At 57.9% G+C, this 14,873-nt stretch overlaps 1 protein-coding gene across 6 annotated transcripts in view; it reads left to right on the forward strand.

Moving 5' to 3' along the window:
• IQSEC1 (IQ motif and Sec7 domain ArfGEF 1) overlaps positions 1 to 14,873 on the forward strand; it is a 331,754-nt gene that overhangs the window by 167,332 nt on the left and 149,549 nt on the right. The window contains exon 1 of one of the 6 annotated variants that reach the window (XM_067755613.1): positions 5,477 to 5,779. The exons of the other annotated variants lie outside the window; for them this stretch is intronic. Within the exon in view, the coding sequence (XP_067611714.1) occupies positions 5,757 to 5,779 (23 nt within the window). The 5' untranslated portion in view covers positions 5,477 to 5,756. Of the gene's footprint in view, positions 1 to 5,476; positions 5,780 to 14,873 lie in introns of those variants that run through there. 6 annotated transcript variants of the gene reach the window in all.

The raw sequence follows: 14,873 nt of genomic DNA on the forward strand, positions 1-14,873 counted from the left end.
ACAGACAGACAGACACACCCTCACACACACAGACACACACACAGAAGGGCAGGTGAGCCTTCTGGAAAGGAAGGGAGCAGTTACCAGCCCAGCAGTGGCCACAAGCAGGTCCCCGGTCTGCCCTGACCCAGCCCGTGAGCAGGGCCGACCCCGCCACCTGCCCTGTGCCCACCTGCCCGCCTCCCTGGCATCAGCATGGGGCTTCCCAGGCTGGGGCGCCCAGACACCCCGGGGCCAAGGGAGGGTCTCAGGTGGGCAGCTTTTCTTTCATAACCATATTTATTTGAATATTTCTCGGTGGTCTAACCAGCCTGTCAGGTCCACGATTTGTAATAGTGAGTGGAAGTTTTGCTTTTAAATGAAAATTATTTTAGACTTAGAGGAAACTATTAATCAAATAATACAAGCAGGGTGAGAGATGGGAGCCGCTGTGGGGTCTGTACAAGCCGCCGGGGCTGCGGGGGCCGCCGCCTGCTCTCACTTGCGCCCGGCGGCAGGCGAGGGGGCTGTGCGGAGGCCTTAGCCTGGGTCTCCCGACTCCAGGCCCAGCCAGGCTTGAGAGCAGCAGCGCCCAGCCTAGCTGAGGCTTTCGGAAGAGGCTGAGCTTGGGTCACCTGCCCCAAGTCCCACAGCTAGCGGCAGAGGTGGCTTCTGGTCTTGACCGCCGGGCTGCACTGCCTGCCGAGGTGCAGCCGCTTGAGGGGGGTGGAGAGGGGGTACTGCACGTGTCGGGAGAGGGAGGGGCCCACCGCCCCGCACACGCTTGGACCCTTCACCTCTGGCTCGGCGTCTGGGGCTGGTCCTGTCCTGCCGCCCACGCGGGCCTTGGGCCGGTCAGCGCTGCCCCACCTGCACCTTCCCACCCACCCTGCATCCCGCGGAAACTGCCTCCCAGGCTCCTGAGTGGAGGCTCCCGGGACCCTCTGCCCCCGCTTGCTCTCGCCCTCTGGGTGATCAGGATGCCAAGTCGAGTCCCAGTCCCGCAGAAGCCGACACACCCTGCAGCGCTGGTCTCCATGCCTCCTCCCTCCCTCCAGCACATCCCAAGTGCCGCCAGCATCTGCGGGGCACCGGCTCCCTCGCTTCTCCCGGGCGGGCTCCTGGGACCGGGCGTCCTCGGCAAGCCTGGCCCGGCAGCGGGAGCACAGAGACCGATGCCAGCCAGGTGGTTTCTAGCTCACCGTCAGCCGGGGCTCCAGAATGACTCCAAGAACCAGCAGCCATTGCGTTTCAGCCACGTGTCAGGGACCCCCTCCTCCCCCAGGACAGGGGACAGGACACGGGTAGTAACCGGTGCACAGCACACGGGGTGTGCCCAGCCCCCAGAAGCCCGCCCACGTTTCAGAGATCATTGCTGTGGCCGCTTGCTCCCTTCCTCAGCTCCCTGAACGTGGTGGGGCGGGGGCGGGGATGCCAGGGCTGTTCACAGCCTGTGGGACCCTCCCCAGCTGCAAGAGCCGAGTCCATGCCTGTGCTTTGGCAACTGCACAGGAGAGCCTGTGGATTAGGGATTCCAGGATTCAGTGTCCTGAGTGTATGTTGAGGGCGAAAGAGCTTCATGGAAAATGACACGTGGCGTGATTCCGTTTATGTAAAGTCTAGAAGCATGCATGAGTGTTCCTGCCGTTTGCGGGTACCTAGCTCCGTAGGAAAACTGCACGGAGAGATTTGCTACAGGAGTGAGTTCACTGTGGGGTGTGAGGAGGGGGGCTGGTGTGGGGATGGAGCAGAGGTGGCCATGGCTGCCATCAGACCCACTGGGTTCCAACTCTCATAGTGGGTGGGGCATACCCAGAGCTCACTGTCTGCATCTTTATGCCTTCTGGTGTATTTACTTTTTAATTTCGTAACTTAATATGATACCACTTTTTAAGGTCTGCATAGTACTTGATACTTCCTACAGGCACGTGTATGTAGCAAATGCATAGGAAACATTCTGGGGCGTACATCCTGACAGATGACGGTGGGTACCTCTGCAGAGGTGGGCTACAGCAGTGAGAATTGGGGGAGTGGTCAAGGGGACCTTGTTTTGTTTAAGGAGAAGAGATTTTCATGTTATTTATGAATTTAAGATTGATCCTTTAAACCGTAAAGCTTAAGCAAGAATGAAAAAAAAATCCAGGCCTTGAAGGATTTGTGATTCTGAGATTTGAAGAGTCAGAATGTAGATGGGAGGATGCTGGGACCCCTCCCCACCCCCTCCCCCGCCAGCAGTAGCCTGGAAGGTCCCGTGACCTGGGGATCTGCTCCAGCCCTCTGTGTCCTTCCTCCATCACACGCTGTTGTGCTCCAGCCCTCTGTGTCCTTCCTCCATCACACGCTGTCATTCTCCTTTCACGGTGGGGACAGATGGGGGCAGTGGCCCCAGGTTGCAGGAGCAGTATGCTCTCTGTGTGATTGTGACTGTCCGCCTGCAGGGTGGAATTTTCCAGTGGAGGCGGGAAGCCCTGAGTGTGAAACGTTTCCCTACCACCTTTGGCCTCTGCTTTCTCCTCCCAGTCTGGGTTCCTTCCAGGGGTCCACAGTGACCAGGTGGGGGGCAGGGGGTGAATGCCGGCATTTCCGGAGTGACCCAGAGAGTGGGTGACTGCTGGGGTGAGGACCTGTCCCAGCGCCAGTTCCGATGTGCCCCAGTCCCGGGCCTGCAGGAGGGCGTGGGTGGGTGAGCCTGCCTTTGGAGAGGCCGGCTGACCTGTGCTCCCCACCTCAGGCATCTGGTTACGGTTGGGAGAGCCCCACCAACCGCTCAGTACAAAGTCCTGCAGCGCCACTTCCTCATTGTGTGCCCTTGGACCCGCTCATGACCTCAGCCTTCACATCTGGAAAGTGTGCTGACAAACCCACCCTCCGATGGTGATGGTGCAGGCGTGGTGTGATGCAGGCAAAGCCCCCCCCCACACACACACGCCTGCACATGTGGGCACGCCTCCTTGCTGAGTGACCTTTGTCACTTTCCGAAAGGACAAGCCTGTGGGTCTCTAATCTCAGCTCGACAATTTTTGGAGACTCCCTTGCACCTGACCGTGTGCTAGAAACCCACCTTCAGAAATCTAGCACCTGCCCACGTGCCTTGTAAACACCTACAGTCTTGGCATTTGCGTCTGAACTCCGGGGTCTTCTCCATTTGCCTTATTTCGAAATAACAGACTAACATGTAAGAAACACACATGTAACTTTGTGAGGAGGAAGTGTCAAAAAGCAGTGGGCGTGCAGGTGATATCATGACCCCCAGGGAGGCTCCAGGGTTCTGAAAGTGGAGACCCAGGAAAGGGACACTGGAGCCGGCCCTGCCATCAGGTCCACCCACCGCACTCCTTTGAGCCTCAGTTTCCTCCTCTGGAAAATGGATGTGATAAAATAATCCCCACTCTGAGGAGGTCCTGAGGAGAGATGCTAGGGCCCAGGCCTGGAAGCCACAGAGATGGGGGTTTGAGTCCTGGCTCTGCCATGCAGGGAGGTGAGCCCCCTCTGAGTGGGGAGCCTCTGAGGAGTCACTAAACATCGGAGCTGAAACAAAACCAGCCTCGTGATCATAGTTGTTGTGATTTTTGCGTTGTTCTTAAAATCTTGTGCAGCTGCAGTGGGGGGAGAGGTGGGTGGGCTCTGCCACAAGTTCAGCCCACTTACGTGACAGCCTTCTTCTCGGGGAGTGAAGTACCTGCTGGAGGAAGATGGGTCCTTGACAGGTGTCATTCAGGAAGCCTCCTGCAGCTCTGATGCCCTTCACCTCCGTCGCCCAGCCCTCATCTCTACTGCTGCTCCGTGTGAGGGTGTACAGCCAGAACTGGCTCCCAGTCCCACCCCTGCCACTCTGTGCTGTGCAACTTCAGGCAAGTCACTTGCCTTCTCTGAGTTCTGTTTCCACCACTGTAAAGGAAAGACTAAAACAAAACTAGACGATGCAGCAACCCTCCTTCACCTAAATTCAGCGGGTCTGAAAGCCCAGAGAAAATGGGAAGGAGAGAATAGCCTTCTGAGTTGCCACCAAGGGGCCGGGGCGTTCCTACCCATTTGCTCATGTAGTTGTCCCAGCGAGGAAGTTTTGCAAGAGCTTAAGTGCCGAGACTTTGGAGCCAGACTGCCCTGGTGTGCCGCCCACCAGCTGTGTGACCCTGGATCAGTTGCTGAACCTCTGGCTTTAGTTTCCTCTTCTGTAAAATCTTATATCCCACTGAGGTTGTTATTAGGATTATAATGTGCTTAAAAATTATATAGATATATATAGATATATATATATATGTATATATGAAATAGATTTGGAGTTCCTGGTTTACATGTGAGGAAACAGACTCTGATCAGTTTAAAGTGAATCTGGGAGGGGAGGATGGATGGTGACCTTCTCATCATCACCTCCCGGGGACTCACTCACTCCAGCCACACTGGCGTCCTCAAACGTACTCAAACACACTAAGCTCATTTCTGCCTCAGGACCTTGACACTAGATCTTCCCTCTGCCTGGAATGTTCCCCTGCTAGATCTTCCATCATACATGTCTCAGCCCACGTGTGCCCTCCCTGACCCCCCCCCACCTCTGATGTGAGGGAGGGGGCTTCCCTCCCTCCCCTCCCCCTCCCTCCCGCCTTCTGCTTTATTTTTATCCTGATCCTTATTACTATGCAAAATTATATCTTTGATCTTTGACTACATGTTGACTTCCTGTTTCCCCCGTAGAATGTAAACGGGGCATTCTAATGAATGAATGAGGGCGGATAACTTTGCCTTATTCACCACTGGGTTGCCAGTCCCACAGCAGTGCCTTTGGAATGAGTGAGTGGGTAAATGAATGAGCGGGCACCACAGCTAGACCAGAGATTTCGCTAGCCCCAGGACATGGCCGGCACGAATGATAGCAGCTCCGCATCTGTGCGGCTGATGTGTGTGGTAAGCCCTCCTGGAACCCTGTGACACAGCTGCTGTGATCCCAGTTTACAGTATCATAGATCAAGGCTCCCAGAAGAGAGGCGGCTTGCCCAAGATCTCAGGGCCTTTGAGAGGCAGAGCCAGTCTGGGAATCTGTCGGCCTGACTCCAAGACGCCAACCCCGTGCACTCCGTGCCTCGCACGTCTCCGTCGCAAAGGCAGAGAAGCCACCCTGGGAAGCAGCGTCATCGTAGGCTCCGGGGCAGCGCATGCATTTTGGGAACAGATTTCCAGGTTCCGAGTGCCGGCCGTGGCGCGGGCGCTCTCCGCCTGGTGGGTGACTTTGCAGCGAGGGCGCCACTGGGCGGCCGCGCCTGATGCTGCGGTTGCCATGGCGACGAGCGCCTCGGCGATTGGTCCAGCGCGGCCGCACTACGTAGCTCCTGGGGCGCGGGGGAGTCTCTGCGCCGGTCCCTCCTCCGGATGCTGCGAGAGCAAAGCGGGTGCGGACACTCCCCCAGCCCTCCCCTCCCCGCGGCGCCCCGCCACCCCGGATGTGCGGGAGGGAAAAAGCCCGAGGTGGTCTCAGGTAGCAGCGAGGCCCACGCCCCCCCCCACCCCCCCGCCCAACCTGGAGACCATGGTGACTCGACGTCTTCGCAGGCTGCCAGGCTCGGCGTGAGCCCTGCGTTACCTGGGCCCCCCGTAGCCCGCTGCTGCCACCCCCTGCTCCTGGCCCAGCCTCCGTGGAGCAGCCTGCCACCCCCGGGAATGTGACTCGCCCTCGATTTAATTTCATTCCCTTCCACTTCTCGCCTGAGCATCGCGCTCCTCCAACCACGTTGAGCCTTCACCACTGGAGAGGGAGAGAGAAGGGAAAACTGCCCCCAAACAGGATGGCGTGCAGAAGACGCTATTTGTGAGTATAGGTGGCAGGTTTATGCCTGGGACTCGAGGCCAGAGGAGCCGCAGCCCAGCCTGGAGCTGGAGCGGGGGCTCTGTGCGGGGAGGGGTGGGTTGCCGTGCAGGTGGCTTGCAGAGGGAGGTGGCCTCCAGGCAGAGATGCCAGCATTTGTTCCCTGCAGTGGAGGTGTTTGAGTGGTGACGATGAGGAAAGGCTGTTAGTCAGCAGGACTCTGTTGGGCTGTAAAATTCCCTGTCTCTGAGGGTACGTAGCGCCCCAAATCTACGTACAGGGTCCCCCGACCTGCTGCTACCATTGTGGCGTTTGGTACAGCCCACCTGTGTCCATTTGGAAAATGCTTCTCGTGCCCGGCTCTTCAGTCACCGCTGATGGAAGGTTGGCAGGAAGGTCAGGGTGGGCACAGGGTGCTGTGCCCTCCAGGGACAGGTTAAGGTCCAGCCTGCCCTTGTGAGCAGGGAGCAACAGTGTCCCTCTGTGCCACCCAGGTGTTCTGTGGGCCAGAAGCAAACACCTGTCTGCTGGGCCCCAGGCCAGCGGCAGAGGCTGTGAAAGTCTGCACGGGGCAGTGACATCACAGGTCCGGGTATTTATGGAAAGCCAAGCCTGGGCCTCGTTAAGCCAGGCTTCCTGGGGCGTCACATTAGAATGCCAGCTTCCCTCGCAGCTCTCCGGGGCTCTGCGATGTTCTGTTCTGGGGTGCGCAGCCTTTGGTCTCTGGCCTCACAGGACCCCTCCTCTGGGACCGGAAGCCGTAGGGGTTGAGACACAGACCCACGTCTCCTCCTGCCCTAGGTACCTTGCGCAGGCCAGGCCTCTTGGGGCTGTTCAGTGACCTCAGACCTTGTAAGATCAGAGGGCAGAGCTGGACCCTCAGGCTGGGTTCAGTCCCCCGGACTAGAGAGGTGAGGCCTGGAACATTATGTAGGGGGACGTCTGGGGGGCACTCCAAGGCCTTGAACGCCCCTATACCATGACAAGGGCCCCTGGACCCCCTAGTGAAGCCGCACCCACTCCCCTCCATCAGGGGACAGACAGCTCTCTCGCTAACGGAGCGTGAAGGAAAGGAAACATTGCTCCTGCCACTGTGTCAGCCGGCCGGGCGGGAGCCCCTGGGGTCATGAGGGTGGCCTGGGTCTGTGGTTGGCTATGATGTTTATTTGCTTTTTAAGTGGAAAAGCCCACGGGTTGGTTTGTTGATGTGAGCAGAACACGCCAGAGTTCTCCCTCCCTGTGACAAGGCCCCGGCTTTTCTGGGAAACAAATAGTAAATCCTTTCCCGGCACGGAACTTCTGCTCTTGCTGGGAATAGGTCCGAGGCAGCCATCTTTTTTCTGCCACACCTTTGCCTGGGCCCAGGAGCCCGATGTCAGAGATTCTCAACTCTCAGGGACTGTTAAACCCCGGGGGAGAGGGGGTGTCATCAGGGTGAAATGTGACGTCGGATGTTGCCTGCACTAGGCCCAGCGCCTGGTCTCGGTGGAATCCGCACAGCAGCCTTGGCTGGGCGGACACTAAGATTCCCATTCTAGAGATGGGGAAACTGAGGCTCAGCAAAGCTCCCCAGGAAACTTGGAGCGTCCTGGCCTGAGGGTGGGGGTCTCAGCCCAGGCTCTGCGCTAGAAGCACTGGAGAATTTTTTAAAGCTCCCGTGCCTCAGTCCCATCCCCAGAGATTCCAGTCTATGCGTCCGGGGAGGGCCCAAGCCTCAGGGTCGTTTTAGTTCTCCATGGGATTTTGATGCACAGCTGTGGCTGATGTTCACAGATGCAACCATTTCCCTTGGCATCACTGCCCAAACCTATCCGATCGTGATTCTGCTGAGGACACAGCTACCATACTGATTTCAGTACCCCTCCTGGATACCAGTACAGACTCATTCGGTCTGCCGGGAGCCCAGGAACCTGCATTTTTAACACAAGGCCCCTGGAAGGACCCACAGACCACGCCTGTCTCACCTGCTCACCTGGGAGAGGGGCTGGGCTGGTGGGAAGGGCAGCGCGTCAGGCACTCTGGGCTCCCTGCCTCCCTCCTGTGGGTCTCTTCACGCTGCCCTGGCTTTCAGGCTCCCACAGTCTGGCAGCACAACACCCAGGCCGTCCCCCTCGTGCTGCCACCAAACCCACAGGCGCCAGAGATTGCAGAGAGACTGGGGAGGGGGTGGCTGAAGAGGAGGGGTCACACTGCTTTATAGAAAGATTTGGGGACCAGAACCAGGGGTATCCCTCACCTGCCGCTCCAACCTTGTTGTTCCCCGGGCTTTCAATGTGGGGAGGGCTGGGGAGTTGAGTGTCTCTAGATGCTTAACTTTCAGGACAGCTGGAGACGCCAGCCCAGGACCACCGTAGCCACCATCAGAGCTGCACCACTGGGCTTCGAGGCTTCTCATGCCACTCGCCTCATTGGTTCTCGCCACTGCCATAAAGTGGGGTGTTAATAATCCCATTTTACAGAGGAGGAAACTGAGGCTCAGAAAGGGGTAGCAACTTGACTGAGGTCTCATGGCTGCTTCCTGCCATGCACTTGGCGGTACATCCCTCCCTCAGTATGCCGCACAGCAGGCCTGGACACACGTGCTCCAGAAGGAGCCCTGCCAGCGACCCGCCCCATCCCTTCCCCGCCTCCCTGTCCTCCAGTCTCTTCCCCTCCACCTCTTGGGCTCCCAAGAGAGCTTTGGAATCTAGACTGCGTAGGCACTGAGAGGAGGCGGGTCCCCACCTGGGAGCTCAGGCGCTGATGGAAGTGGCCGAGTGAACGGGAGAAGGGGTGACAGCGGGAGCGGGAGAAGATTTATTAATGAGATGGGGAAATCGTGAGGCCTCCAAGAGTCAGTTCCTTAATCAAATTTGCTAACAACCGAGGCCATTACTGTACTGACAGCTTAATTAATGGTGTCTTAATTAATGTCAGCCCCCTCCCAACAGTAACTACACCTAACACGGGCACGTCACTTCCTGCTACTGGAATGCAGGGAGTCGGGCTGCAGGGAGTTTGCAGTGAGTGTGTGAGACTCTTGGAGCTGCTGGCGGGGAGGGGGCTGAAGTGAGGCGCTCATTTATAATTCATTCATTCATTTGCTCATTCATTCATTCACTTTGCCTGGCCACCAAATCTAGATGGCAGATCCCACCCTGACATTCCCCCGCCCCTTCGCTGCCCAGCACTGTCTCCGTCTGGCCTGCCGCTGTGTCCCTACTTGGGGGTTGGTTGGTCCATCTTGGCCACTAGAGTGTCAGCTGCACCAGGGCAGAGAGGTTGACAGTGTGTTAGCTGCTGCATCTCCAGCACCTAGAAAAGCACTGGGCATATAGTAGTTGCTCAGTAAATCTTCGTTGGTTGAATGAATGAGGGATCTTGTGCCAGGCATTGCCCTAAGCAAGGGGGTGCACAGCCCAGTAAGAAATAGTTTCTGCCTCCTGGCAGCCTGCAGGCCATGAACAGACGGTGTCAGTATAGAGTGCCAAGGGCCGGGACAGGACGACGACCCGGAAGTGGGGAGTGTTCCTGCAACCCACAGCAGGCATGGAGGGTGAAGGGAGGTTGCCAGGTGGTCAGGGAGGGGAGGGCGCTCCAGGTATGCAAACCTCAGGCCTCAGGTTGCAAGCATTCTGCAGGCGCTAGCTCATTTGACCTTCACAGAGGCCCTGGGAAGTGGGGCTGTTGTTATCCCCTTTGTACAGACAGTGCGACTGAGTCACCGAATAACTTGCCCCAGTGAGGGGTAGAGCTGGGCTTGCACGCAGACAGGGCAGCCCCAGAGCCCGGCTCTAGTGCCCTGTGATGTACCGCAGGCTTTTACTCAAAGTGGTCGGGTCTGCCTCCAGCCCCGCACCCCTGAGGGTGAGCAAGGAAGTGAGAGGTGAGCCTGGAGGTGTGGGCGGGGCCAGGACAGGAGGCGGAGGGGCTCTCCCTGCAGGCAGGGGCCATGGGCAGCCACGGAGGGCTCTGATCTGAGGTGGCGGCCGCGGTTACATCGCTGGACTGTAGAAGGAAGTTGGGGGTAGGGAGACCGGGCAGGGCTCTCAGCCATCCTTTTCCTGTGCCCACAGCGGGGCACACGTGTCCCCGGAGAGCAACAGCGTCCTCATCCCAGGCCCTCGGCCCTCCGCACCGCCTGGGGCCGTCAGCAGCTGCTGCCCGCAGGTCTGCTCAGGGCCGGCCCGGGAGCCAGGGTGGTCCCCAGGAGGCCCCGGCTCGTGGCCTGCCAGGCAGCTCTGTGGCCCGGGTGAGAGGGACCCATCCCCTCTCCACCGTGAGGCTGACCTTCACACTCAGTTCCGGTCTGGCCTGGCTGGTGCCCAGGGGTGTGGACAGGGACCCCCAGCTCGCCCTGAGGGACACTACCAAGCCGGGACCGGGGTGGGGCTCGTCCTTGCCGCCTGCCCTTGGCAAAGCGCTTTCCTGCAGCATCTCCTGTGGGGTCTGTCCTTCCTCCGCAGACCCTACTCTTCAGCAGCCCCATTCTGTCGGCCCTTGAGGGAAGACGCAGGTACACAGAAGGTGGGCAGACAGCAGGGCCAGAGGGCGGCCAGGCAGAGCCGGGTGACAGACACGGCCCCTGGTGCCTTGTCCCTGATCAGGTTCCTGACCCCCGGCCACGGGGTTCTGCCCCTCCCCCCACGCGTGCTCCCCCGGGAACTAGAACGTGGCCACGGCTTCCGCCCTCGTCCAGGGCGCTGAGGGTGCCTTGTCTGGCAGCGGCAGGGAGCCCAGCACCTGGGGCCTGCGGATGAAGTCGGTTTTGTCTCCACCTGCAGGGACCTAGGAGGCATTGTGGCCAGGTGCTAAGTGCCCACCAGGCTCACCTTGAGGCTGCTGCTTTCCCCAAAGCCGGTGTCTGCTCCGCCCCCCCCCCCCCCCCCGCCCACCTGCTCACTGGCTCTTGTTCTCTCTCTCTCCCTCCGCTCACCCCTGCCCCTTGGTCTCTGAGGCCCTGGCCCTCCCTGGAGCTCACAGAGCAGGGGAAGGATGCTGTGCTCCAGCTCTGCCCCTGCCTTGCTGTGTGACCCTGGGCCAGCCTCTTGCCCTCTCTGGGCCTGTGACCTCATCTGGAACGAGAGCGGCAGGGTCAGCTTTTGACGGTTCTGTTATGCGGACTCACACAGGAGGTGGAGGGGAGCGGGACCAGGGCCTACCAGAAGCAGAAACTGAGCTTCAGACATGCTGGCTCTTTCCCACACAGCCCGTCCTGTGTATCACTTGTGGTCCCCGGGGACGTCATCATCCACCGACTCATTCATTCACTCACTCCACAGTGGTTGTCAAGCACCCAGTCTGTGTGCTGGGCCAGGCCCTGCCGCCTGCAGCTGACAGTCTCAAGCGGGGACACACCTCAAATAGGGCCCCAGAGGCCCACCCCACGCCCGTCCTGCCTGCCCTTTCGGGAGAGCCCTTGCTGGTCCCTCTGCCGGGAGGGCTCTTTCTCCCCCTCACCTCAGACCTCGAGATGCGATCACGCCTCTCTCTCGACTCCCCAGGCGAATTGTCTCCTCGCCGAGTTCCCCGTCACTGGTCCTCCCCTTTGCCACAGTGCAGGCCCCTCTGTTGTTCCCAGCCACCTGCTTCTCTGTCTCCCCCACCGACTGGGACCTTCCCAGGCAAGGCCTTGCCTTTGTTTCCTGGCATTCGTGTAGGCCCTGGCCTGGCAAGACACCAATAACCTTCTTTTTAAAATTGTGGTAAAATACACATAACATAAAATTTACCAGTTTAGCCGTTTTTAAGCGTGCAGTTCGGTGGCATTAAGTACATTCACACTGTTGTGCGGCCATCACCACCGTCATCTCCAGAACTTTCTCATCTTCCCAAACTGAAGCTCAGACCCCACTAAACACGAGCCCCCCTTCCCCTGCCCCAGGCCCCAGGCACCCACCATCCTCCTTTCTGTCTCTATGGATTTGACTGCTCTAGGGACTCATATAAGTGGAATCACGTAGTATTCGTCTCTCTGTGATTGGCTTATTTCGCTTAGCATAATGTTTCCAAGGTTAATCCACGTTGTAGCCTGTGTCAGGATTTCCTTCCTTTTAAGGCTGAATAATATTCTATTGTGTGTATAGACCACACTTTGTTGATCCATTTGTCTGTCTGTGGACACCTATGTTGCTTCCACCTTTTGGCTACTGTGAATAATTGAACATGGGTGTTCAAATATATCCTTGAGACCCTGCTTTCAATTCTTTTATGTATATACCCAGAAGAATTGCTGGATCATATGGTAATCCTATGTTTAACTTTTTTGAGGAACCTCCATACTGTTTTCCACAGCAGCTGCACTATTTTACATTCCTGCCACCATTGCACAAGGATTCCAGTTTCTCCACATCCTCGCTCACACTTGCTATTTTGTTTTGTGTTTCTTGTTTGTTTGTTTGTTTTTGCGATAGCAGTCCTCAGGGTGTGAAGTAGCACCTCATTGTGGTTTGGATTTACCCTTTCTTGAATAAAGGCAGGTGTGAGTGGTAAAGTTCAGCCTCCTTCTCTGCTGATGGACCATTCAGCCCCGAGGACCCCTGGCATTGTCTGGGGAGGGCTGGGTCTGCCGGACACCTGCTGGCTGATGCCTCCACTGCCTTGTCCAAGTTTCTGTCCTAGGGGAGGGGAGGGGGGCGTGGGCGTGAGGCTCTGGTCTCCCCACCAGAACCTAGTCCTCCAGGATATAAGTAGCCCAAGGAGTTGGGTCCTTGGGGGTACGTGACACGCAGTAGGGGCTCAGAAGTTTTTAATCACACCAATAATACCTGCTTCCATCTTTTTTGGCTGTTCTTTGTTTCTTCGTATAATTGAGAGATAATTCATCCACATGGTACAAAAATGTCTGTACACAGTGCAAAGGCGCCTCCCTCCGCTGTCCCTCTGCCCAGAGGCTACCACTGTGTCCACTTTCTTGGGGTCCTTCTGGGGAAGTTCTGTGCGTCGATGTAAATACTTTATTGTTGAAGTGCTTCAACCACCCAGCCAGTTACACAAAGAGTTTCCGATCGCTGCTTTGCAGTTCTGGATTTGAGGGCCCACTGGGGGGACCTGGTAACCAGCGAGCCCTTGAAGGAGGTGATGTTCTCCCTCTAGCGGGAAGCCCTGACCGGTGGCTGGCAGAGTGGTCTCCATGAAGGAAGCAAAGCCGCGGCAGGAGAGCGGAGGTGGGCGGGTCTGGTCCTGGGGCATCCGAGGATAAGATCACACCAGGCCTCCCAGCAGCCTGTTTGTCCTGGGCTGGCTGTCGGTCCAGATCCGTTCTGCTGGCACATTTATTAGCTTCTGTTCAGCGCTGGGCATGGACTGCATCCTGGGGGGCAGCGACCCCTGCCCAGAGGACACAGACACAGGTGGAGTTGCCAGTGCGGGGTTAGACAGTGTGCTAGGGGCTTTCAGCAGGGGCCGCCGGGCACGTGGGCGGCATTCAGGGTGGAGGCAAGGAGAGGTGTCTCGTTGGTGGAGCCCGGGGAGCCCATTCCCTAGGGTGTAGGGGGCAGCCCTGCACAGCCGAGACCTGCGAATGTCTCCCCAGATCCTCATGAAAGTGAAAATCCGCGCGTGGTTATCTGAACCTGCGCCTCACTCCACGTGACATCTAAACCACTAAACACATTTCTCGTGATTGTCAGCACTTTGACCTTTCCAGGAATGCGGCTGCTGTCCTCACAGTCAGGGGAAGATCAGACTCTGATATGTTCAGAGCTCTGCCAAGAGCTGTCACCACTGAGAGCATCACGGCACCGAGGGCGGCGTCCCTCGTGGCCCCCGAGTGGCGAGCAAACCCCTGTACCCGCCTGGGTGTGTAGCCGCTGTCACCTAGAGGGGCGGGCGACTGACTGCCTCCCTGTGTGCCCACCACTAATACGCAGGTCACTTCATTATAAAGTGCTTTCCTGTTTTTCTCTCTGTATTGTTACAACTAGGGCATTCTGTTGATTTTTGTTTTAGAATATGTGTGTAGATAGATCATATGATTCATGAACTTCATTTTAGACCAGAGAAAGGGTAGCACAGGTTGGAGCTATCAAGACGGGGGATTGGACGGGGGGTCTTTGCGGTGACGGAACTATTGCGCGTCTTGACGTGAACATGCACATAGAACCACGTGGAACTAAGCCCTCCCTCCGCTACAGAGACACACGAGTAGGCGTGAAACAGGAAATCTGTCCAGGATGGTGTCTGGTACTGTCAGCATTGTGCTGGTGATGTTGTTCTGTAGTTTTGCAGGACGTTGGGGGAAACAGGGTAAAGTATAGATAGGATCTCTCTGTATTATTTTTAACAACTATAAGTGAATCTACAGTTATCTCAAAATTAAAAGTTTAATTGGAGAAAAAAGGCCTGGGGCAGGTGTTGGGTCTGATGACTGGACCCTTGGTGACTGTGGGACAGGAAGGCTAGCGACCACGCCACACCCTGTCTCAGTGCCTCCATGGGAGGCCTGTGTGGTCACAAGCCTTCTCCCCAAGGCTGAACCCCACCAGGGCACTGGGACCAGCCTCCTCCCTTTAGTTGCCAGCTGGGGCCTGGTCGGTCCCTGGCACCCAGTTTGAGACCTTGGAGCAGGGTCTGGTCCATGCTCCCAGAGCCCCTGGCAGAGCTGGGACCCAGGCTCCCTGCCTCCCACCCCGAGCTGCCCTCGGCCGGGCGGCCTGCTCCCGGGACCTGCGGACTGCCCTGCTGCCCAGTGCCGTCAGCACAGCGGTAGTGCGGGCAGCTGGCTCTCCCGCCCTCAGTCCCCACGTCCCTCCTCCACACCCAGCAGCAGGAGCTGGGACAGACGCAGACTGACCGTTCCTTCGAGTGCCATTTTGAAGACTAAAATTAATGCAGCCAACTAAAACTGAAAGGTTAAAGCAAGCGCGTGTTCTTGATGGGTCTGTCCTCCTGCACGTTGACCGTTCAGTGGCTCGGCTTCTGGCAGAGGGACTCGTCACGGGTTGCAGGGCAGCCGGGACGAGGCCGGCGAGGCTGCGGGCAGCAGGGTCCAAGCCGGCCCGCGCGTGGTGCCGGCTCGGGGCCCGGCTCACCCGTACCTCGGGACCAGGCTCACTGGACAGACCCAGCGGGGTCCCTGGCCTTCCCTCCGGTTTATCCGATTTCCAGGGGATGAGCT

Source organism: Pseudorca crassidens, chromosome 10 (assembly GCF_039906515.1).
Source record: "Pseudorca crassidens isolate mPseCra1 chromosome 10, mPseCra1.hap1, whole genome shotgun sequence".
Taxonomy (NCBI): domain Eukaryota; kingdom Metazoa; phylum Chordata; class Mammalia; order Artiodactyla; family Delphinidae; genus Pseudorca; species Pseudorca crassidens.